The sequence below is a fragment of the Tupaia chinensis genome, unplaced genomic scaffold (genome assembly GCF_000334495.1).
Source record: "Tupaia chinensis unplaced genomic scaffold, TupChi_1.0 Scaffold000098_3, whole genome shotgun sequence".
Classification (NCBI taxonomy): Eukaryota; Metazoa; Chordata; class Mammalia; order Scandentia; family Tupaiidae; genus Tupaia; species Tupaia belangeri.
In genome coordinates this window covers 2,034,338-2,058,666 of record NW_006159562.1, presented here as the reverse complement: position 1 = coordinate 2,058,666, position 24,329 = coordinate 2,034,338, and the positions used below count along the sequence as shown (strand labels likewise).

At 40.9% G+C, this 24,329-nt stretch overlaps 1 protein-coding gene across 4 annotated transcripts; it reads left to right on the top strand.

Moving 5' to 3' along the window:
• Positions 1-55: 55 nt before the first annotated feature.
• On the top strand, positions 56-23,133 carry MMAA (metabolism of cobalamin associated A). Of its 4 annotated transcripts, none has more exons than XM_014585903.2 (7): positions 56-257; positions 8,629-9,133; positions 12,004-12,126; positions 16,272-16,442; positions 19,465-19,550; positions 21,655-21,804; positions 22,824-23,133. In XM_014585903.2, exons 2-7 carry the CDS (start codon positions 8,689-8,691, stop codon positions 23,112-23,114), a joined length of 1,266 nt encoding a protein of 421 aa, XP_014441389.1. In that variant the 5' UTR covers positions 56-257; positions 8,629-8,688; the 3' UTR covers positions 23,115-23,133. The 4 variants fall into 4 exon arrangements, with proteins under 4 accessions (XP_014441389.1, XP_006143540.1, XP_014441388.1 ...); XM_006143478.3 differs by having other exon boundaries at positions 56-293; XM_014585902.2 differs by lacking the exon at positions 56-257 and adding an exon at positions 1,237-1,317.
• Positions 23,134-24,329: the final 1,196 nt, after the last annotated feature.

Here is a 24,329-nt window from a genome sequence, read left to right as displayed (position 1 = left end):
GGTGCGCGCGGCGTCCTGGTGTCCGCGCTGGGCTGCCGCCGCCGGCGCCTGCTGGGGGGCCTGCCCTGGCAATTGGGGCGCCCCCCGGAGGGTTGGGGGCGGGGACAAGAAAAATGGTTACCGAGCTGGACGGTGCCAGGGGAACAGCGTATGTGTGGCCTGGCAGGCGTCGGCCCGTGGGTTCACGGAGAAGGCCCTTTTTCTCCTAAAAAGAAAAGTCGCTGTCAACAGTAGTTTAAAACATTTGGGGCAAGTTGGTGAGCTTACCTTTCTGTCACAGCTAGGGAGTTTCGGTAGGTCTATTGCCCGGCGGTTTGGAGAAAAACCAGGTGAACGAAAGTGGCCGCTACCAAAGAGGGAAGTAGCAGTTAGGTCGTTGGATTCGCACATGGGTCACCGCCGTTCGAGTCCCAGACCCGGTGGCTTGAAACTCTTGCCCAGCGCGTGCGCGTCTGTGCCCAAAATCCCAGGAGGAGAAGAGACTAGCAAAATCCCAGGAGGAGAAGAGACTAGCGTACCTGGGGGAAGTGGGGGAATTCTCACTTTTCCTCTCAGGGTAATGTCTCTCCTGCAAGCAAACATGCCCTAAGGCAAAAACCTCTCCCCCCCCAAAAAAAAAAATTCTTACTTGGGCAAGTGTAAAATCCAAGCTGTAAAAGGAGGGTTCAGACTCAAAGTCACAAGCAGTATCTCAGCAAAAGACTTGCTTTTTTATATGTACTTTTTTATATGTACTGATATATGTACTTCTCCCTAGAAAACAAAAACAACCTGAACCAAAATATATTAAAAATGTCTTATTTTTGTCACCTTTCTTAAGTGTTGGGCCTCAATATAGCCATGCTCTGCATAACAAAGTTTTTGCCAACTGGACAGTGCATACATAGTATGGAGTCTAGGCAACTCCTTCTAGTTTGTGTTACATGCACTCTGATGTTCACACAACACCTAACTTGCATAAGGATCCATTTCTCAGAATGTTTCTCCCCTCATTAACACATGACTGGACCTAAATTTTGGAAACAAGCATTTTATACTACCAAGTTAGCTGCAAAACAAGTTTTCAAAAGAACTGTGTGTGTTCTAAATGTTTTGAGGTCTACACTGTCCAGAATATTCTTTTTATGTGGCGAACCCTCTATTTCATTTTAAGTTCCGGATAGTAAAGCTTGGAAAAAAGAAACAGTTCTTTTAAAGGCTATATTCTATAATACTAGGAGAGAAAACAAGGGTATAAAGTTACAGAAGCATAAGAAATGTACATCACTGAAATATTTGAAGATGTCAGAAGAAAACCGACATTTGGAATGAAAAATGGTAGGGAGTGTTTGAACTTTAATCACTCCACGGATTATTGTCATGTGAAATGTGGCTCCTTCATACACAAATGTGATTTCCTCTGACACAGGACAATAATCTATATTTTTATTTGATTTTTCTGTATTATTCAATGTTATCGGCAATCAATGCAGTTAATGACGCGCACACTCTTATGAACTGAGTACACCTGGCTTGTGACCTCTGCATATTCTCACACAAATATTCCGAAATAATTAATTAGAGGATGGACTGTATTCTGGAGACTGGGATCCTCAGGAAAAAAAGTTTAAGAAAGGTAGAATTGAAGTTGGGTAGGATAGAAAAGGGGTCATAGAGGGAAAGGATGTAATAGGGAGTGATGTCTTGGAACTGGGAATTCAAATGGCAGTAGACCTTCCTTGGAGCAGGTCTGGAAAGGCAAGTGCCAGGAGAAGGTAAAATTGTTCTGAGGAAACCCTCTAATGCCAGACAAAGAAGACTGAAGTCATTCTCAAACTCGAGCGTACGTTAGAATCAGCTGGAGGATTATGAAAACAGAGTGCCAGGCCTTGCTTCCACAGTTCCTGATTCAGAAGGTCTGGGCTGGGGCCTGAGAATTTCCATTTCTCACCAGTTCTCAGGTGCTGCTGGTCTGGGAACCACACTTTCAGAACCACTGTCCTAGAACATGGAGCACTAATTGGAGGAATTTGAGGAAGAGAGTAAGGAGGCCACATTCATGTTTCGAGATGAATCTTACTGTGAAGTCCAAGCGAGAGGATTGGAGAGAAAAGGAAAAAGATGGTTCCTAAGCATGAATTAGCACCTGCTTGACACCAGTTCCTCTGCCAGGCTCTCTCGTGCCCACTATCTTGTTTCATACTCACTGTGACCCTGATATGTAGGTCTCAACGTTTTCATTTTGCAAGGGGAAGAAACTACAAGAGTATGAGAGATTACCCTGATATCCAAACTGACCTCAGAGCTCTGTAAGACTAGTGCAGATCTGAACTAGGGTGGTAGCAGTGAGAATGAATCAAAACATTTAATGGTAATGGAATTTAGAAAAATAGAGACTTCCCAAACAAATCAGAACCTAAAAGAAGTTGGGAAACCTGAGTCTTATTGGAAAAGGGATAAAAAGTAAAGTGGACAGAGAACTTTAGACTATCCCTGAATGAATTCAGTATGTGTTCCGTATAAAATAACGATGACCTATTTTAAAACCTGTTTTAAAATTGGCTTATTTAAAAAGCCATTCTACTCTACATAATTTTCTGAAATTATTTGAAAAGGGGAAAGTAGAACTTTCTATAGGGGTGGTGGGAGACGGTAAACAGATTAATGACACCTGACAGCTTATCTTTAAATCAAAAGTGATTAACATTGAGAAATGAAAACATATGGTATAACACTGCATTGACTGTATGAATTGTGCTACGTTGCAGACACTGACCTAATGTATTGATTTTGGAAATCTTGCTTGCTTTTTCTTGCCAGAGTAGTTATTGAAATTGAGCATATTCATTGGATCAATTTCAAGACAAATATCCCAAGTCAGACTGGCTGCTGCTGAGCAAATTTTTAATGAAGGAAAACATCCATATATTGAAATTAGACTTTAAAAAGAAAGTCCTTAAATATATATTTACCGTGAATATAGAAAAAAAGTGTTTTCAGAACATTGATTAACTGAATAATCACTGGAGTTGACTTACCCATGCACAATTACAGCAATATTAATTCATTTATCTATGAGCCATAGATTGCTGTGGATACAAAGATAGCTCACTGTGCTGCCCATACTGGCTGAGAGCTTGTGATCTTGAGTACAGTAGGTAGGACTACAGGTGTGTGCAGCCATACCCGGCTTTTAGAGCAGGGCAAAACTGAACCCAGGCCCCCCAGTGGAGTCTCAGCCTGCCAAGCAAGCAGCAGTGTCCAATGTATGATACTGTGGCTGGGTAAAAATTTGCCAGAGGGCACGTGTACTTTCTAGAGATAGAGGGAAAGTGAGAAAGCATCCAGTGGGGTGCAGTCACATTGCAATCCCTTCTCTGTTTTTCCATTTCTCTTTTGGGCACACATGTCCACTGGGCTTTTTAAACAGTGGGTCTGGGGCTTGAACCATGTGGTTGGCCATGTGGGATCAACCACCTTAACTACCAGGCTGTGGGCTGGCTCAGTATACTTTTTTTTTTTAATTTATTTTATGAGTTTGGGGGTGGGAACAAAGGATACCAATAACCTTGAAAGGGTCTTACCATGTAATATTGCTTTCCCTTCCCCCAGCCAGTCAGCATCTTGGGCCTATGTAGATGCACCTGGCATGTTCAGGTCAACTGGGATTCAATTCCAGGCCTCCAGTATGGCCCAGGTATCCCACATTGTCACCTTACTGCCCATGCCACCATGTGCCTAAAAGATATTTTGAGGAAAACAAATGAGTCTTAAAGTGCTACTGTCCATGCGAACCTTCTTGCACAAGAAGGGATACCCTTACCAATCCATTTCATTATTTTTACCTACTTAGTGTTTTCTATTGTATAAACTGACTTTCTGGTTTGTTTGGCATGACAGTGCTTTGAGGTTGCTTACTGAATGTAAATTCCCAGAACATCTCTCATATTTTGTTAATGCTTAGCTTGCAAAATTGTAGGATGAAACCACACTCTCAGGAATCATGGAAATTAGTTGAAATACTATTATTGGGGAAGTTCTTTGATTTCTTTCTGTAAAAGCAGGAAAAGTTACATGAGCAAGTGGCAAGTTCTCCCTATGTGATTTTGTCATTCCAGTGGATTTCATCCATTCTGCCCGTGACATGTAACTAAGGGTAGAAAGCTGGCAATACAAAGATCGAACTGACTTTTTAAAATGTGTGAGTTCCTTTAAACTCTGGCTGATTGGATAAATTTGTGGGGTTGTCGTTCAAGTGTGAAACTCTGTGGAGTGAAAACGATAATAAATGTTTAAGAAAAAAATTCATTTTATGTGTTATAAAAATATATAGTGATTGAATGTTAAAAAAATTAAAAATGCTTAAGAAAAAGATTTGGATTGTTCTATCACCTAACACTTTATTGGAGCTGCTACCAATAAGGTTTGCACAGGAAATGTAATTTTTCATTGTGGACTGAGCAAAAAACATTTTTAAAAAAGATATAACAGCCTGTTGTAATCATACCATATTGAAATGTAAGGAATTGTTTTATTTTCTGGAGACTTGACATCACATAGATAAGAGTTTATGAAATTTATAGTTTTCCCAAGGTCTGGCGTTAGTTGTGGGGCCTTGGCCAGCTAACCTAATGTTGCACAGCCTTCCTGTAAATACGGTGTCATCCAGCCACTCTAGGATTGTTGGGAGAATCAGCCTTAGCTCCGGAAATAACACACACAACAGTCAAACTCAGCAAAAGGCAGCCCTGGCTGCTTTGCTGTTAGGGTGGTCCAGGGGGTTGGGATACCAAGAAAATCAGTTTCCAGGGAGAGGTTTGAAAGTGTCAGTTTAGGTTCTGTACATTTCGATAGTTTTTTGATTTTGGGTGAAAAATGGTACCTTTGCCTATCCTTTTCATTTAAAGGTGTTTTAAGATTTGTATTGGCATCAGAAAGCAGAGAACTTCTCAATCCCAAATTGTGATAAAGCCTGCAGTATAAACCATACACCTGTCAGATAGTTGGCATGCATTTTCTGAGAAAGATTGCAGTAAAATTTGTGTGAGAAACCACTATTTTTAAATGCTAGAGCAATCTAGAATACCTTTTTCTCAGATGATTTTTATTCATTTCATTTATTTAGGGAATATTTGCTTGTATTGTTTTAAAGGACTTACTTGCATCTAGTAAAGCTCTTGTTACTGGGTTTTGATTCCTTTGAAACTTGTCATTTTGTTTTCCTGTTTTGAAAGATTGGTTAGATGGGTTTGTCAGGCAGAAAACTAGATGTGCATTCCAGACACCTGATTTTTACTACATCATATAGATGGTTTAAAAAAAGAGCTTCCATGCTAAAAATGGTCATTAGCTTTTGTGTATCATGTTATTTTGGATTCTGTGAAACTTCAAATTTTTTTCAAGAGAGATTTTTTTTTCCTATAGGGCATGTGCACACACCAGAGAGACAGAAAGTGAGAAATCATTCCCCCTGGGGGGTGGCCACACTGCAATCTCTTCTCCATTCTCGAATCTCTTGGGACCTTGGGCATGCATGCACATGTGCCCGGCATGAATTCTAAGCCACTGGGTCCGGGACTCAAACCACAGTCGACTTATGTGGGAGTCCAGTGATGTAGCCATTAAGCCATCTGCTGGTCCCTCGAGTATGGTGATTCTGATTTAAAAACAAAACAAAACAAAACAAAGCAAAAAACAATCCCTGTGCCTAGAATGGTAGCTAAAACATGATTATCCTATTTTTTTTGACATTGCACATAATTCTTTTTATGTGTGTGTGTATATATATATGTGTGTGTGTATATATATACACTTTAGTATATATACTAGTTTTATGTCAAATGTATAAGGTGACATGTAGGTACATTGAATATAACACTGATGATCACAATAGCTGGTAAATGAAGACTGCACCAAGTTTGATTCTCAGGGGAAAAAAATCTAAAGATAGAAGGAAGCAAATTTAGATTATGGCAAAGGTGATCATTAAATCATGAAAATATTCAAAATTATGCATTTTATCTTAAAGCTTTTTTTTTTGCTTGTGTTTTCTTACTATGACAACTATGTTAGTTTGTTTTGTTTTGTTTTGTTTTTAATTGCCAAGGAGCATGTGTGCTCACCAGAGACAGACAGAGAAAGAACACTCCCTCAGTGGGGAATGGTCACACCACAATCCCTTCTCCTCCATTTCTCCATCCTGTTGGGAGCATGTGCACACGTGCTCAGTATGTTTTTCCAGCTGTTGGGGCTGGGGTTCTAAATGGGGCCAGCTCTGTGGGATCTGGCGCCCTTAACCATTAGTCTATGGAAACGGCCCAGCAACTATACTATATCTTATGCTGATATTAACAAATTATTCCATATTTAGCGGCCTAGAGCAGTACAAATTTATTATCTTGGTTCTGTTGGCCCGAAGTCTATCATGGGTCTCATGTAACATAGCATATTCACTGGGCTAAAATCACAGTGTTAGTAGCACTTTGATCCATCCCAGAAGGTCTAGGGCAAGATCAGTTTCCTTGCCTTTTCCAGCCTCTCCAGGCCGCCTGCATTCATTGGCTCATAGCCATTTTAATCCATCTTCACAGTCAGCAAGGGTGGGCTGAATCCTCTTGACTCCACTTTTTCTATCTCCCTCTTCCAGTGAAAAAGTGTAATTTAGTTCTTCCAGGAGATATACACACACACACACCCACACATACCCACCCACACACACACACCCTACACACACACAGGAAGATACATAGAGACAGACAACCCCTTGAGTCCTCACGTCTCAGTCTGTATCCCCATTCTCAGCTGGCTCAGGACACTGGCCTGTGCATATGTGCCATACATGCTAAGGGCAGTTCTAAGATGCCAACACAAAGCCCTTCCTGTGTGGGTCCAGCTGTACCACCTCTAAACCCCCTTTTCCATTTTAAAGAACCTTGGTGATTATATTGGGTTCACCTGGATAATCTATGATTTTTTTTTTTTTTAAAGAGGTTTTTGTCTTAGGGCTCATGCACTGGTAAGGGGGAAAGAAAGAGAAAGACAGACACAGGGAAAATGAGAAATCACCCCCCTAGGTGGAATGGCCAAGCCATAATCCCTTCTCCATTTTCTTCCTGGGATCTTGGACACATGCACACATGCCCAGCATAATTTTCAAGGCACCAGGTCCGGCACTCAAACTGTTGTCGGCCATGTGGGAGTCCAGCGATGTTACCACTACACCATCTGCTCCTCCCCATTTTTTTGTTTTAAGTTCAACTGATTAGTAACCTAAATTCCATCTGCAGCTTTGCCATGTAACATAGCATATTCACAGGTTCTAGGGGTTTGGACAAGAACAGTTATGGGACACAAGTATGCCTATCTCCTTAATTGTTCATGATCTCACTGCAGTCCTTTTTCCTCCAATTCTTTATCCCATCAGGATTCTTCGCACACATACATGCATGGTCTGGACTCAAACTGTGGTTGGCTGCATAGGATCCAGCTTTCTCTGCACAGTGCTTAACTGCTGGGCTATAGGACTAGCCCTACCTGTTCTCTTTACTCAAGAGGGACCTGAAGTGTAGGATAATTAAGTAACCACTCTGACTCAGTCTACCATGCCTGCTTTCATTATCTCACAAAGTGTAAAATGCCACCAAATTACATAAAGGATCCTCACTTAATTCCATAGCAGTTCAAACTTTAGTGTGTTTACCTTCAGAGATTCTGTGCATTTATAATCAGCACCCAGATGGTTCTGACTGTAATTTGAGATGGCCAGACATTGATGTGGTTACTGTACAACCCTCCAGTTTGCTTCACATTAAGGCTCATTGGTGGTGGTGATTAAGCTAAGCTGTTTGCATACATCTGTATTGCTCAGTGAGTCTGTTGAATGTGTACCTGGATCTAGACATGTGCCATAAATGAGTACACTACTAATCACATTTCTTTTGTAAAAACTGAATAAAAGGCAGCATCAGAGGGATTCTTTTTTTTTTTTTTTTAAAAAAGCCTTTGGTATGTGCAGCAGAATTGGGTATGTTGACCTGAGGAAATTGTTAAGATGAACATAAGAAAAAGCATGACAACATTTCCACTTTAATGGGGTTTTGTATACTTGGTTTTGATTTAGAAGATAATTTAAATGTAAATTCAACCTCACAGTAGCGTAATAATTCCATGTTGTGGGCTATTCTGAATATTAACTGTGGCCAAGGAGGGAACCCTCTCTCCTAAGGGTAGTAAGAAAACACTCACTTTAGTGAGTGTAATGGCTATGTCGCTGGACTCCAATGTAGTCTAACACAGTTTGAGTCCCGAACTCAGTGGCTTAAACTCACGCTGGGCACGTGTGCATTTGTGCCCAAGATTCCAAGAGGAGAATGGAGGAGAAGGGATTGCGGTGTGGCCATCCCCCTGGGGGGTGATTTCTCACTTTCTGTCTCTCTATTTCTCTGTCTTTCTGGCGAGTGCATGTGCCCTATAGCAAAAACTTCTCAAAAAAAAAAAAAAAAGAAAAGAAAATGCTCTCTCATTTGTACCATGGAGAGCACCGTGATCATGCGCGTTTTAGACATTGGGGAAAATGCTGTGCATTCAGTTTTACTGCTTCTGTGTCTCAGCTCTATATTGAACTGGCAAAAATACTTCTCTTTCTTCTAGGGAGGTGCAAATCTCGCTGAGCCAGAAAGTATCCAGTGTTTTTCTTCAATTACAGACAAAATGACTATCCCTATGCTGCTCCCACGGCCTCACCAGCGTTTCCTAAAGGGCCTTTTAAGAATACCTTTCAGACATCATCACTTCATCCTTCACTCAAGTTCTTATCTCAGATCAGGAATCCCATGTGCTCAACCATTGAATTTCCTTGGACTCCATTGTACAAATTGGATGGTGCCTTCGAATGGTTTAAAGAGGAAATTATGTGTACAAACAACCTTAAAGGACCACACTGAAGGACTTTCTGATAAAGAACAAAGATTTGTGGATAAACTTTATACTGGCTTAACCCAAGGGCAAAGGGCCTGTTTAGCAGAAGCTATAACTCTTGTAGAATCAACTCACAACCGGAAAAAGGAGTTAGCGCAGGTGCTTCTTCAGAAAGTATTAATCTACCACAGAGAACAAGAACAATTAAATAAAGGAAAACCACTAGCATTTCGAGTGGGTCAGTCTTTCCTTATTTATTTATTTATTTATTTGTGTGGTTCAGTAAATATTTTTTTTCTCAGTTTTCTTTATTTTTTTTTGGAGAGGTTTTTGCTATAGGGCGCGTGCACTCGCCAGACAGACAGAGAGAGACAGAGAGACAGAAAGCAAGAAATCACCCCCCAGGGAGGATGGCCATGCTGCAATCCCTTCTCCTCCATTCTCCTCTCGGGATCTTGGGCATGCACGTGACATGCATCCGTTGTGAGTTTTAAGCCACCAGGTCCGGGACTCAAACTGCGGTCGACCACATGGGAGTCCAGCGACATAGCCTTTACGCTAACTGCTGGTCCCTCAGTTTTCTTCTTTTAAAATATGTGTAAATCATATAAATCATTACAATCTAATGGGGATTTTTTTAAAAGAATTTTGGGATAAATTTTAAATGCCTTTTCTTTGAAAATATTACATTGAAAAAAATTGCCTTGATAATTGTGAACCAAAACTTTGTATCTTAAGAGAATATCAAGATTTCTATTTTGGCAAGACTCTTGCTGTGACTTGTGGAATAGAAACATGCATAGAAAGAACCATTAACCAGTTTACTCCTTTCTTTCAGGAGTCCTACTTAATAGTAAAGTGAATTTTCTGGTTTTGTGGTTATATCAACTATGATTATCCTTATCACTTTTTTTTCTTTAAAGAGGTTTTTGCCTTAGGGCTGGAGAGAAAGATGAGGCAGTGAGAGGGAAGTGAGAAATCCCCCCCCCCCCAGGGGGATTGGCCATGCCGCAATCCCTTCTCCTCCATTCTTCTCCTGGGATCTTGTACACACACACACACACACATGCCTGGTGTGAGTTTCAGGTCACTGGATTCGGGACTCAAACAGCAGTTGGCCATGTGGGAGTTCAATAATATAACCATTACGCATCTGCTGGTCCCTCCTTATCATTTCAAAATTCTATTTCTTAGGCATTTGATCTTTCTATTGGTGAGTCTCATACCCTTCAGAAACTTTTTGTTAAGTTTCTGGGAGTGGCTGTCAACTGAGCCTTCTGCTGAAAACAACCTGAAATGGTGATTAAAGTACAGAAGTTTTGTGGAGAAAGAGTAAATCCATTTGAAAATTCACATTACACTAAATTTATATCACAGTTTATTAGCATAGAGACTAAAACCTACTTTTTAAGGTAATGGGTATAAATGCTTTAAAGATAGTTTCAGAAATAGATCATCAAACAGTATTTCTGTTTTTGTATTTTACACTTGTTAATGTATTTTACACTTACTCTGCCTTTGCTGAAGATTCTTATTTTGAGAGTGCTAAGTGTTAATAATCTTTACATATTGTTGACAGAGAAAACAGCAAACTCCCAAAGAGAAATTCTACCTATGATGAAGTGCCTACTCTCTAGGTTTTGGAGAATCCTTGAAGAGAAAGTGTCCCCCAAATTTCTATAGAGTTAACTAGCAATAGACAAAGAACTTGGCAGTGCTATTCTGATTCTTCCATCAAGATCTTATGAGGCTGGCCTCATAAAATAAGCCTGTGTTCTTAGTACAGATATTTTATTACTTACATAAATAAGACCAAAACATATTTATTAAGCGCCAGCACTTATCAATGTTTTTAAGACAAATACCTATCCTGAGAATTGTGATACAGAGCCAGACATAACATATGCTGTATATTGAGTTATCAGAAAAGTCATGACGCTTTTTTCATTAGCAAAAAAATACGTCATGACTTTTCCAACAACCCAATGTATACCTTTAATTTTCTTGCACTTAAACAACTATGTTTTTTGTCCTTTATTGAACATAAGCCTGTATATCTCTTATTGCCATATACTATGTGTCATACATTGTTCTAAACAAACTGTAAACACCAACACACCTAATTCTTAGAACCACCTGAAGAGATAGGTACTGTTCTTGTATCTGCTTTTTTTGCAGAGGATACCGAGGACAGCAAGAGAGTAAGCAACTTGCCCATTATCACCCTGCTCACAAGAGGCAGAGCTAGAATGAGGACCAGCTCCAGGGTTTATGCTCTCACCTGCTGTCCTCTGCTAACTCTCAAGTAGAATTTTTTTTCAGGATTCAATTTATATTCTTTGAGTTATGAGTGAGAGAAAGGGAAAAAAAATGATGCTTTATAAATAGAAAATTACTTTTTCAATCACTGGGAATTTCTTGAATAATTAGTTGCTTTTCCTGTGGGAAATCAAAGTGTACAGATTTGGGGTAGGTGGCATAATTACTGATTATGGTGGAGGTGGGTAGATGTAGAAATTGAACACTTTAATGAAGGCAATGGGGTCTGTTCAGAAAGACCTACAGTAAAAAGGGAAATACGTTTTGTAATTTTTAAATGTAAATTTTGTTGGGCCAGTAGGTGGCATGGTGGTTAAGGTGCTGGATTCCCACATGACTGACCATGATTTGAGTCTTGAGTCCTAGATCTGGAGGCTTGAAAAATCATGCCAGGTGTGTGTGCCCAAAATTCCAAGAGCAGAATGGAGGAGAATGGATTGTGGCATGGCCAACCACCTGGGGTGTGATTTTTCACTTGCCCTCTCTTTCTCTCTCTCTTTGGTGAGCACAGGTACCCTATAGCAAAAACTAAGGAAAGGAAAAAAAAAAGAATTTTGTGACTATATGGAACTCAAAATTCTTTCTTCTATTCTTATTACTCAGGAAGTAGATAAAAGCATGGATTTTCATTTACTGCTTTAGAATATAATATGTTAGTGCTGGGTTATGTTAATGATGGTTTCGCTATATTAGAGAAGTAGATGGTAGTTGAATATTTTATTCAATAAAACTGATTAGAGTGCTGATTACATTTGTTTCATTAAATTAGAAGATCTCTTTCCATCGTAGGATTGTCTGGGCCCCCTGGTGCTGGAAAATCAACTTTTATAGAATATTTTGGAAAAATGCTCACTGAGAGAGGGCACAAATTATCTGTATTAGCTGTCGACCCTTCTTCTTGTACTAGTGGTGGTGAGTATGGCTGACTCTCTTAAATTGCAGACCCAGTGGGGGCCTCTCTGTTACACATCAGTGGGACTTTGCACAGCTAGGTGACCTCTAACTGCCAGCTGAGTTTGGTCTAACTGAGGAAGGGAGTTCTACTAGATGAGGTGGGAACTGATAAAGGTAGTTTGAAAGCATTGGACTTGGCAGAGGAGGCCAGCTGGTGAGTAGCTCAGTGGGTGCTTAGAGAACTGAGAGATCAGGTGCCAGAAGTTGGAGATGATCAAAGGCAAACATTAGCCCTTTGGCTCTCAGGACTAAGGGCAGGCAACTCTTCTTACCTGTTGTTTTCCTGGCTGCATCAGTAGCCATGCAGAAGGAAAACGGATCCTTACTTATTATTGTAGCATCTCTTAAGCTGTTTATAACTTGTCACCTGTTATATTATATTCAGTAAACAGACAGCTCTTAGAGGGATCACGTAGTATATTGCTCTTCCCCCTACTCAGTATAGTGTGTGGTTGCACAGAATGATTGGACTGTCAATTTGATCAGTTGCTAATTAGAGGTCGTGAAGTCACTCAAAGTTTGATTTGTAGCTCTTTAGAAATAAAACGAATATAAACTTAGCTCCCCAAAGGATCCTTTAAAGAAAATATAAAGCATACACATGAATATCTTTACCCTTCTTTATTAGTTAAGCTTCTCATATAGCAGTTATGCACTTCACAGGCATTTGAATGCCTACTATAGGCAAGGCATTGTGTGTGGGAGGTACTGTGTTGTATTATGATGAATAAGACACATGGTGCTTTATGTTCTATGAAGGTAACATGAGTGAACATAAGCCATAACAATCTAATGTGTGTTATGAAGGGTCAATACAGGGTGCCTGTGGAAGTGTTTGATTTATACACTGTGGTGTACTGTGGACTTAATGCCAAAAATTAAAAAACGTTAGTGTAAATTGTATATTAGGGACCTTAGATCAATAGAGAGGTGAACAGCAGTTCCTATCCCCAACCCCATCAAGAAATCTGGCTTAGGGGCCAGTCCCATGGGGTAGTAGTTAAGGAGGCTGGATCCCCCATGGCTGACTGTGTAGTTTGAATCCTGGCCCTAGCAGCTTGAGAAGTACACTGGGCATATGTGCATATGTGCCATGAATTTCAACAGGATAGAGAAATGGAGGAGAAGGGATTGTGGTATGATCATGCCCAATTTGGGTGTGCTTTTTCCTTCTCACTCCCTGTGTCACTTTCTTGTAAGCACACATGCCCTCTGTCAAAAAAATGAAAATTGAAAATGAAATCTTGCTTGGAACATTCAATTTTTAATTCACTATAATAAAAAGTTAACTGTAAAATAAGATCTATACTCAAAGAGTTCAAGATTAAATCTATGACGGGAACCAGCAGTTAGCGTAATGGCTATGTCGCTGGACTCCCATGTAGTCAACCGTGGTTCGCATCCTGGACCCGGTGGTTTAAAACTCACGCCAGGCGCGTGTGCGTGTGTGCCTAAGATCCCGAGAGGAGAATGGAGGCGAAGGGATTGCGGCGTGACCATCCCCCTTAGGGGGTGATTTCTCACTTTCTGTCTCTATGTCTCTTTCTGTCTGTCTGGCGAGCACACGTGCCCTATAGCGAAAACCTCTCCAAAAAAAAAGATTATATCTATGTCAATGTGTTGTTCAATGTATGTACAGTCTAAGAACTTTGTTAAAGGTAAACACCTTGACAAAAAAGCTATTTTTGGTAAGTGGCCCTCACTTTTATATAGGTGAGAAGGCCTTTTCCCCTCCACTTTCATAATATTCTAGAGTGCCGCAATAGAAAAAGAAAATATAGCTTGAGATAATAGCAGGTGGCAGAAATTATGTCATTAGTCTGTGATAAAAGTTGCACAGTTGTGTGGCTCCTCACTTTCCCGAGCAAAATATGAAGGTCTCTTTCTTAGTTAAAAAATACATAGACTTTGAAAGAAACAAATACACAAGGTTAAACAGGACCCTTTAAATATGAATTTCTATGTATTACAACAGGACATATATTTGAAAACTAACCTTACTTTAAAGTAAGCATTATTATTATTTTATCTAAAATCCTAATTGTGCTTGGATCACAGACTCTCTGCCATAGCTTTGAGGACCTTCTCCCCCTTCCCTAAGGGTCTGCAACTAACAGTTTTGGATTCACTGGTCAAGACAATCATATGGCAGAATAATTTCTTAATGTTTAGTTTGATAAAATACATAGGATAATAATTTAAAGTATAAACTTTGTTAGATTGTTGACCTACACAAAGATGATTTCATGCAGAAAATTACTTTGGAAAAGACTTTTATGTGATTAAAATAAGATAGCTCAGATCTGTTATAGGTATATGGTCTAGAATTAGAACCTATGAGAAAAAGACTCTAAATTGGGATCATAAGGGAAAAGAGCACATCTTTAAGGAACATCTTAATCTTCAGCAATTTTAGGTGGAAAAAATTAGCTGTTAAGCCAAGTGACAATCAATATTCAGAACAGCATCGAATGTTATTAGGTGGCTAGAAGAAAGTAGTTAAAGGTAACAGTTGTTCTAGGGCTTTCAGTCTTCTGGAATTTATAAGCATTGATGTTAGATAAACATATTACAGTAAACTCTACAACATAACCAGTGCCATTCCACGGAGGTGAAGTTGAGTGCCTGCTGCAAGTACTTTGTGAAGATTCAGCGTACAGTAGATGCAAGGCACAGTGCTGTAGGTGAGGAACTTAAAGCAGTTTCTCGACGTTGGCACTAGTGACAATGGGCAGACGATTGTTTGTTGTGGGCAGTGTCCTACGCATTGGAGGACTTAGCAGTATCCCTGGCCTCTATCCAGTAGATGCTAGTAGCACCCCCACCCCTCAGCTGTGGCAAGGAAATAAGTCTCCAGACATGGCCAGGTTTCCCCTGCAGGGCAAAGTTGCCCCTTGAGAACTGCTGTGTAAGAGAGATATGACCTATAGACATGAAAGCATAAAATACAGTGTATGCATAGCTTTCTGTCCTTTACTCAGCTTACACTGCGGTCACTGGAGGATCCACGATGTATTTATTTTTGTTGTTTTGCTTTGTTTTTGAATTAAATTTATATATACATATATGAATTTTGTATTTGATGTATGTTTTTGTAACTATTTGTATTTCAAAATTGTAAGAGTCAAAGCTACCTAAAATTCAAGTCCAGAGGTGAATCGTGAGTAAACATATAGTACAGTGAAAGCAATTAAACAATCAAGATTTCTAAGTATTAAGGGCTTAGAAACAATGATCTGGGTGGAAAGGGCAGCTGGTAGATAGTTGCATGGTATTTCCGTAGTTTTGAGAAAATAGCCTTTGTGCAAAGAAGAGAACAGGGAGTGGAGAGTGCTCATGGAGGCCATAGAAAAGCAAGGGACTCTGAAGTTCTCCTGTGCCCTCCAGGGATGCCGGCACAAATTGTAAAGCAGTTGTAGAAACCCAGAGATGGGCATGGGGTGAAAAAGTCCCAGAAAGACCATGGAAGAGTGAGGTGGGTAAGTTCTGTATTCCTGTTATTAACAATTTCGGGAGCATATTCCTGTATATAATTGCACTGGATTCTTCCAGTGGCTTATTTTACTTGTTATGTAGCTGAGGAAAGAGGTTCAAAAAGGTTAGGTGACCTCCCAAAACTGCACAGTGAGGAGTACCGGAGCCAGGATGCAGAGCCTGGGCCTGACACGTTATAGATTAGCGGTGAGAAGTCAGAAGAGATGCCTGTGGCTTGAGAGCACAGGGGAGGGGTGAGAGTAAACACAACACTGTGAGGGTGGCAGTAAAGAAACCGCCTGACTGGACTGGGATTGGTTTGAGGACTTGTGGAAGCTGAAACTGGATGAGTAAGATAGGACTGGGTTCTGAGGGCCTTCAGTGCTAGGCCGAAGGATCTAGATTGATCTCTGGCCAATGGGAAGCCATTACAGGTTTTGTGGGACTTAAAATGTTAAAAAGATTAATCTGGCATTATTATATACAATGAGTTGGAGTGAAACTCAAAAACAGGAAATATGGTTTGAGATTTTGAGAGTAATGGTATTAAGCACTTTTCCCAGGAAATGACTAATGAATAGTAGACCCTTACAGCTGTTCCCCATTTATAAACTGTAACTGTGTTTTAGGATCACTCTTAGGTGATAAAACCCGAATGACTGAGTTATCAAGAGATAGGAATGCATACATCAGACCATCTCCTACAAGAGGGACTTTAGGAGGTGTAACAAGGACCACAAATGAAGCCATTCTATTGTGTGAAGGAGGAGGATATGACATCATTCTTATTGAAACTGTGGGTGAGTGTGATACTCTGTTTTATAAAAGCAGTATTCCATTATAATGAATGCTATATCAAGATGACTGATAACTAATTTAATTTTGCTCATTCAGCAGATACTTGGTAAAGGCATAATTGTATACAAGATATTAGCCTAGACTCCATAGAAAATAAGAATATATAGGCTATAATTCCTTCCTTCAAAGGGCTTATCATTTAAAGAGCGAAAATAAACCAGTTATTTGTAACCGTTACACAAAGTGGTATATTATGCCAAAGGAGAACTATAAGCATTAGTGAAATGCTTGGTAAACAGTACTTTTATGCAACACCTATTTTGTTTAAGCACATTTCAGATATCTACTGTATTCACTAAGAAAATTAGTGTGTTGGGGACCAGCAGATGGCATAATGGTTATGTCACTGGACTCGGACATTCAAACCCACATTGTGGTTTGAATCTTGGACCTGGCAGCTTGAAACTAATGTCAGGCACATGTGCATGTGTGCCCAAGATCCCAAGAGGAGAATGGAGGAGAAGGGATCGTGGCGTGAAATCACCCCCAGAAGTGATTTCTTGCTTTTTCCCCTCTTTCTGTCTCTTGGGTGAGTATATGTGCCATATAGCAAAGAAATTCCTCTTAGGAAAAAAAAAAAGAGAGAGAAAGAGAGCAAGAGAAAGAAAATTATATATTGGATTGTCAGAAAAGTCATAATGTATTTTTACATAGAATAACTTAGAAAAATACATCATGGAGACCAGCAGTTGGTGTAATGGTTATGTCACTGGACGACCATGTAGTCAACCGTAGTACGAGTCCTGGACCTGGTGGCTTAAACTCACACCAGGTGTGTACGTGGGTGCCCAAGATCTCGAGAGGAGAAGGAATTATGACATGGCCATAACCCTCGGGGTGGTTTCTCGCTTTCTGTCTCTCTCTGTCTTTCTGGCGAGCGCATGCACCCTATAGCAAAAATCTCTCCAAAATAAGAAGAAAAATACATCATGGCTTTTCCTACAACCCATGTTAGCAGGTGCCTTTTAAACAGGTCCATGTTTTATTTCATTCTTATAGTCTTTCCCATAGTTATATGCGATGAAGATAGTGGAACGGAAATCCTAAGAAATTGACATTCTTATGGAAATACAGTCTGTTTTATTACCATAATTGATAAGTAGAAAATGTACTCAGAGAAAGAGAGAGAGAGAGAGAAAGCAAGAAATCACCACCCCCCCAGGGGGGATGGCCACGCCGCAATCCCTTCTCTTCCATTCTCCTTTTGGGACCCTGGGCATGCACACACGCCTGGCATGAGTTTAAGCCACTGGCTCCAGGACTCATGGTTGACTACATGGGAGTCCAGTGACATAGCCGTCAAGCCATCTGCTGGTCCCGAAACTCTACCATTTGAAGACGAAGGAAGAGCTGCCTGGATGGTAGCAGTAGAATTAAAGGGAAGGGTTCCATAAAAACCAAGTGTATTCCCTGGCAGTCATATTTAGCTGCTGTCTCAGACACTGGAAATGACAGTGGCCCTCCAAGAAAGAGGTTATTTTCTCATATATAAAAAAAAGCCCTAGGCAGGCAGTGCAGAGCAGGTATGGTGCTTCTGCGTACCCTCTATGACACTGAATTCTCTGTCTGCTCACTGTTCTTAGCACTTGGTTTCCATCTTCAAGGCTGTTCTTGTTTAAAGGAGGGCTGACAGAGCTCACCTGTCACTTCTGTGTTTCTAGCAGAAGGAAGAGGGAGAAGTAAGGAAGCAGGAAAGGGATAGGCAGGGAGTTGTACCTCCTATCTGGGTTAGCCATCTTTAAAGAGGTTTCCTGGACACCCCATCTAGTGGCTTTTGCTTTCGCTCACTGAGCATCTCTAGCTGAAAGGGGACCTCACCAGTGTGGCCTTAGCTGGCACACTGAGGCTCCTGCTAATGTTTGGGTAAGGAAGTAAAGAAGAAAAGATATTGAAAAAGCAACTAGAAGTCTCCACCTCACCAAAGTAGGAGAAAGTTCCAAAGGAGTTTTAGTGGAGCAGGGCCTGTGAAAACCAGATTTAAGTGGGTCGCGATTAGTGTTAAGTGGAGACAGTGTAAATTACCTTTTTCTAGAAGCCTAACTGTAAAGAGAAACTGAGAGATAGGTGATTGTTGGAGAAGATTGTGAGGTGTTGCCTTGTTTTTATGTTGTTTTGTATGGTTTTAATTAAGATGGGAGAGACTTGACTTGAGCACAATTTATGTAGTATGCCGAGGAACAGGAGCCTTTAAACAAAGGAGAGGTTAAAGAGAAAGAAGAGTGAGGGCCCAGAGGAAGTGGAAAGGATGAGAGTCTCATCTCCAGCCAGTATTTCTTACAGAGACTGCAGAGGAGGCAGTAAGGCGGAGTTTGCATTTCTGTTCAGCTATGGAGAGGGAGAAGGTGAGAAGGTACTTGCCTTCATTTCCTCTGTGAAGTAGGTGGCCTGGTCATCATCAAGGGGATTATGGGAGCATAGATGTTTGTAATTGCTGTTTGAGAAATGGGGCACTTAGGGAACCGCTTTCCCCAGACAGTGAGGAAGGTGTAATAGATGAGCCTATAGCACTGTTGAGCCATTTTTCCACAAGTTTATAGAGTAGAGGACATGTTTGGTTGATTGATCTCTGATTGGGGGTATGCGGGGCAGGGATAAGGATGAGACCAAAAAAAAGACAAAATGAAAGTATGGGCAGGCCTGGTGTCCAGAGTCACTGTGTTCAAGCTGCCCACTGAGAAACAGAGCCAAGAAAGCTGTGAGAGGAGGAGAGAATGGAGGTCTCTGTGTTCTCCAGTCAAGGAGTGAGTCTAGTGGGGATAAAGGAAAGAGGGAGATGGAAGGATAAGCATTATGCCCAGAGGGTCAGATAGGGACATTTAATACATTCTTCAGAGGTTTAAAGGGTGACCAGGAGTACAAGTGAATGAAGCAAATGACGGTCAATGTCACTGAGAAAGTCTAATTGGGAATATTTTAGGATATAGTTGTGATTGCTTTAGGACATGTTGTGATTTGAACTTTCAGGTGTGGGGCAGTCGGAGTTTGCTGTTGCTGACATGGTTGACATGTTCGTTTTACTGCTGCCGCCAGCAGGAGGAGATGAATTACAGGTAATTATTTCTATTCCCTTTCCCCTCAAAATACAAAATATATCTTTCTGAAAGTACCAATTTCCAGTGTTGTGCTTTTGTAAATTAGGTTAAAAATAGTGTAGAGAAAGAAGCATCATTCACGTCGGTTGAAATACCTCAGTCAGAGGCAAATTCTCTGATTTTTTTCTCAACTGAGATAGAATATATGACCTCAAGCTAAATCTCATAACTTTAGTTTTTCTGCCTGTAACACTGGAGGAAGACAGGGTGGCTCAGCTAGAAGAGACCCCCGCTGAGTGGGTGTTTATAGTGCACCTGGCACCAAAGGCATCACTTGTTTTGACTGGTTCCCACCGTGACAGTTCATCTATTGTACAGCAGGAGCCGTACTCTGCTCCTGCAATGCGCTTCTGGCACTAACTACCCAGAGTCAGTGCAGAATTCACAGGGTGCAGGCATCACCCTCCACAAGCCTTCTCTCTTCAGACACCACTGCATGCTCGGGGCTTCCCTGCCACCCACACCTCTGACCAGCTGGCTGCAAATTCATGGGGTTCCCAGGTCTGCCCCTTAGGTTCCCAGATCTGACAGAATGACTCAGAGAACTTGAGAAAGCACTATATTACAATTACAGTTTTATTATTAAAAGACACTAACCAGGACCAGCCAAATGAGACACAAGGAGAGGTCTGGGAGAGTCCCAAATGTGAAGTTGGTGTGTCCTCAGGACACATTTCTCTCCTGCTTACTGATGTGTGTCACCAACCAGGTATACTTCCCTGAGTTTTTGGTGTTCCAAGGGTTTGTTTTTCTGTTTTGTTTTTGGAGTTTTATTATGTGGGTATCACTGATTATACCATTGGGCTTATAACTAAGCCCAATCTCCATCTCCCATCCTCTCCCCAAGAGGTTGGGCTGATAACGTGTCCTCCAGCCCACTCCAGTCGGTGAGGTGGTCAGCCTCCCATCCTGGGTGATCTCACTGCACAAACTCAGGTGCATTCCCAGGCACCTGAGACACTCTGATCTCTCAAGAACTCCAAGGGTTTAGGGACCAGCAGTTAGCATAATGGCTATGTCACTGGACTCCCATGTACTTGACTGCAGTTCGAGTCTCGGACCTGGTGGCTTAAACTCACGCTGGGCGCATGTGCGTGCGTGCCCAAGATCCCAAGGGGAGAATGGAGGAGAAGGGATTGTGGTGTGGCCATCTCCCCTGGGGAGTAATTTCTCGCTTTCTGTCTCTCTCTCTCTGTCTTTCTGGCAAGTGTATGCATCCTATAGCAAAAACCTCTCCAAAAAAAAAGAAAAACTCCAAGGGTTTAGAGGTTTCCTCACAGAAACTTAAACAAAGACCAGGCAGATTCTTTATCATGTAACATTTTCCTTCAATTTTATGATTCTAAAAAATAATAATAGCCTATGGATGCTGTGATTTAGAGACATTAGCTATTGGAATTTAATAATTGACGGTTCTGTTTTAAAGTATTTGGAAGTAAATGTTACCCTTAGCTGGCAAAAAACTATTTCCCAAATAAGGTTTGCCCTTCAGATTTCATCCGTTACTTACAGTATTTTTATACAGCATAATTTGAATCAAGAGATTAAGGCATTATTTTAGCCACCAGGTTATTTTCTTCAGATGCAAATGGAAAAGAACACGCTGTGTGTATTTAAGGAAATGTTCAGTGACTTTGTTTCTGGAAATGCAGATATTAATGGTATGTGTGTTTTCTTTTTAAGCATGTAACGATGGCTGACTTTGCATCCTGCAGTGTTAGCACATGAAAAGTGACTCTATCATGAGATACCGTGAACTGTGTCCTGCCACTCATTCATGTTGTGTAATGATGAGATATTTACTCTAATTCTGAATGTATTCGAACAAGGAGGAGGTATTACAGGTGGCTTCCATGACCCCGAGAGCCAATGCTTTTGAGTAATTTCTGTCGAATAATTGTGATTTCTGGCCCCCAGGACTTAGGAAGAGGCAGAGAGAAAATGAGCTAAATGCAGTGTATGACTTTCAAAATCTAAACATTGGCTAGTTTTTTCATTTCGTTGCTGGCTGTGATTATATGAAATGCTTTTATAAATCAGTTTCTTTCCTTTTTCTCTTTAGGGTATCAAAAGGGGTATAATTGAGATGGCAGATCTGGTGGCTATAACTAAATCTGATGGAGACTTGATTGTGCCAGCTCGAAGGATACAGGCCGAGTATGTGAGCGCGCTGAAATTACTCCGCAAGCGTTCAGAAGTCTGGAGACCAAAGGTGAGCCTGCATCGCATTCTACATTTTTCACCCCGAGTAGACTGTACGTTTGCAGAGAATGAAAGTCCCAGGCTAGACATATAATCAATCTTTGCTTGTATGTGAAGATTACAGTTTTAAAAATTATGACAAAGCTAGAGTGTATGGTCATGATTTTAAATACAATCCTTCAACCTGTAGATGTCAAAAACTAGATGTGAGGTGATAGATTACGTTGTTCAATGCTTGATTTGAGCCATGTGAACATGATAGCAAATCCATTCAAAAGGAACCATCCTTAAGATTATAGAGGATTCATGACCAGATGATCTGTGTTGAAATTTGAGTGAGAAAAGGCTGGTGATGTAATAACTTCCATTCCCGTTTTGCCTTGTTGGGTGCTGTTTTCAATAAGGAAAAAAAAAAAACAAACCCTATAATACATGATACAGTAATATTGATGTGGGCAGCTTTATCTGCAGGAGGACATGGGGCTATTAAAAATCAGCTGTGGTCATTATAATGGGAACACTGGTGACTTATTTTACTGCCAGCTCCCTGTTTCACCCAATCATGTTGTCTATCTCTGTCTGGAGCCTTCTCTTACATGCACGTGCCAGGTGCTCAGCTCTGAAGACTTGCTGAATCAAACAGATTTGACAGAAAGAATGGGGCTATTTTTTCAACCTCACTTCATTTTCTGGCACTGAGGCCTCAGGGAAACCTACTTAGCTTTGCCCTCTCATCCTGTGACTCTCACAAGCACTCCACGAGGCCCCCACAGTCTGAGCAATGCTACGTCAAAATAAGTCACTGGGCTAAATAATCTGACCTTGAGTCATTGTCTTAGTTCTGCTCTGCACTTAGTCATCCTAGCTACATTATATCAGTGTATTGACTTCAACGCAGCCATGAGAGCTCATTTTTGTCACCTGCCAGTTTCCATAGACTGTAAGAATCAATTGGCAAATGTTAGGGTCCCCGTGAAAATGTTTTCTATCATCTTAAGTCAAATGGTCTGATTCTTTCCTTTTTAATAGGTAATTCGCATTTCTGCCAGAAGTGGAGAGGGGATCACTGAAATGTGGGGTAAAATGAAGGAATTCCAAGACCTCATGCTGGCCAGCGGGGAGCTGGCTGCCAAGCGGAGGAAGCAGCAGAAAGTTTGGATGTGGAATCTCATTCAGGAAAGTGTATTAGAACATTTCAGGACCCACCCCACAGTTCAGGAACAGATTCCTCTTCTGGAAAAAAAGGTTCTCAGTGGGGCCCTGTCCCCAGGACTAGCAGCAGACTTCTTGTTGAAAGCTTTTAAGAGCAGAGACCAATAAAATTTATCCTATACAATAATTATATATGGTTTCATAAAATATTTTAATATTAAAAAAATCACTTGTATGTTTGTATTTCCAGCAATTCCATTTGTAGTGCCCTGTAGTGCCCTGAACCATACTTGGAAAACTTGAAGGAAGTTAGACACAGATGGCAAAGCTAAGGCAGTCTGGCAGTACTTGTAAGGTACCTGTTATATGTCACTGATTTCCATTGCTTTTTATTTATATACGCTGGCATAGTGGCTTGCAGGATAATTTTTTCTCCTTAGGGCCAGAGAAAGTTGAGGAAGACAGAAAAGATCATATACCTTAAAATGCTTGTCCTGATTCTGTATTTTCTGAATTTCCAGAGAAAATATAAGCAGTGGTAACTATATTTTTGAAGTCTATAGGCCAGATTATGGTAGATTTCTAAGAGGTGAAAATCCTAATTGACACTTAGTGTGCCAGACTATTCCCGAAAGTCCTGAAGAGGTCACGTATATGAGTAACAAAACGGCTGGGGTGATAGAATGATGTGGACACAATTGTAAAGTCTCCTCAACTGGACTTGAAGAACCCCTATGAGTAGTAGGTAACAGAGCCAAAAGGGAACTGGGAATATCAGCTTATGTGGTGATTAATCCCCAGGAGTTGAGTAAGGCACTAGCAGATGGAGTAATGGTTACATCCCTGGATTCCCAGGTAGCCGACCGTAGTTTAAGTCCCTGACCCGGCAGCCTAAAACTTACACCAGGGGCATGCACTTGTGTGCCCAAGATCCTGAAAGGAGAATGGAGGAGAAGGGATTGCAGCATGGTCATCCCCCTGTTGGCGGTGATTTCTCACTTTCTGTCTCTTTGTCTCTGTGGAAGCGCATATGCCCTTTAGCAAAAATCCCTCCAACGCCTCCCAAAAAAAGAGTTGGAGTAAGCTACCAGAAGACCCAGGTGAGGTCAGAATGATTCAGGAATTGTTCAGTTTGAAGGTCAACAGAGGCTTTTGCTTCTCTTCAATGAGTCAAAATGCATTGATATTTAACTGAAAACTTGATATGGAAAGGTAATCTTGGGCAATTAATTTTGCTTAGTCATCTCAGCATCCTGCTGGAATGAGGTGAAGGCATATTCTACTTTAAGTAAGGCCAGACATATAATTAAATTAATGCTGCTTTTAACTAATCCAGAGGAAATCATGAGACCTCCTCCTCAAAGTTTTGTAACATGGCTCATC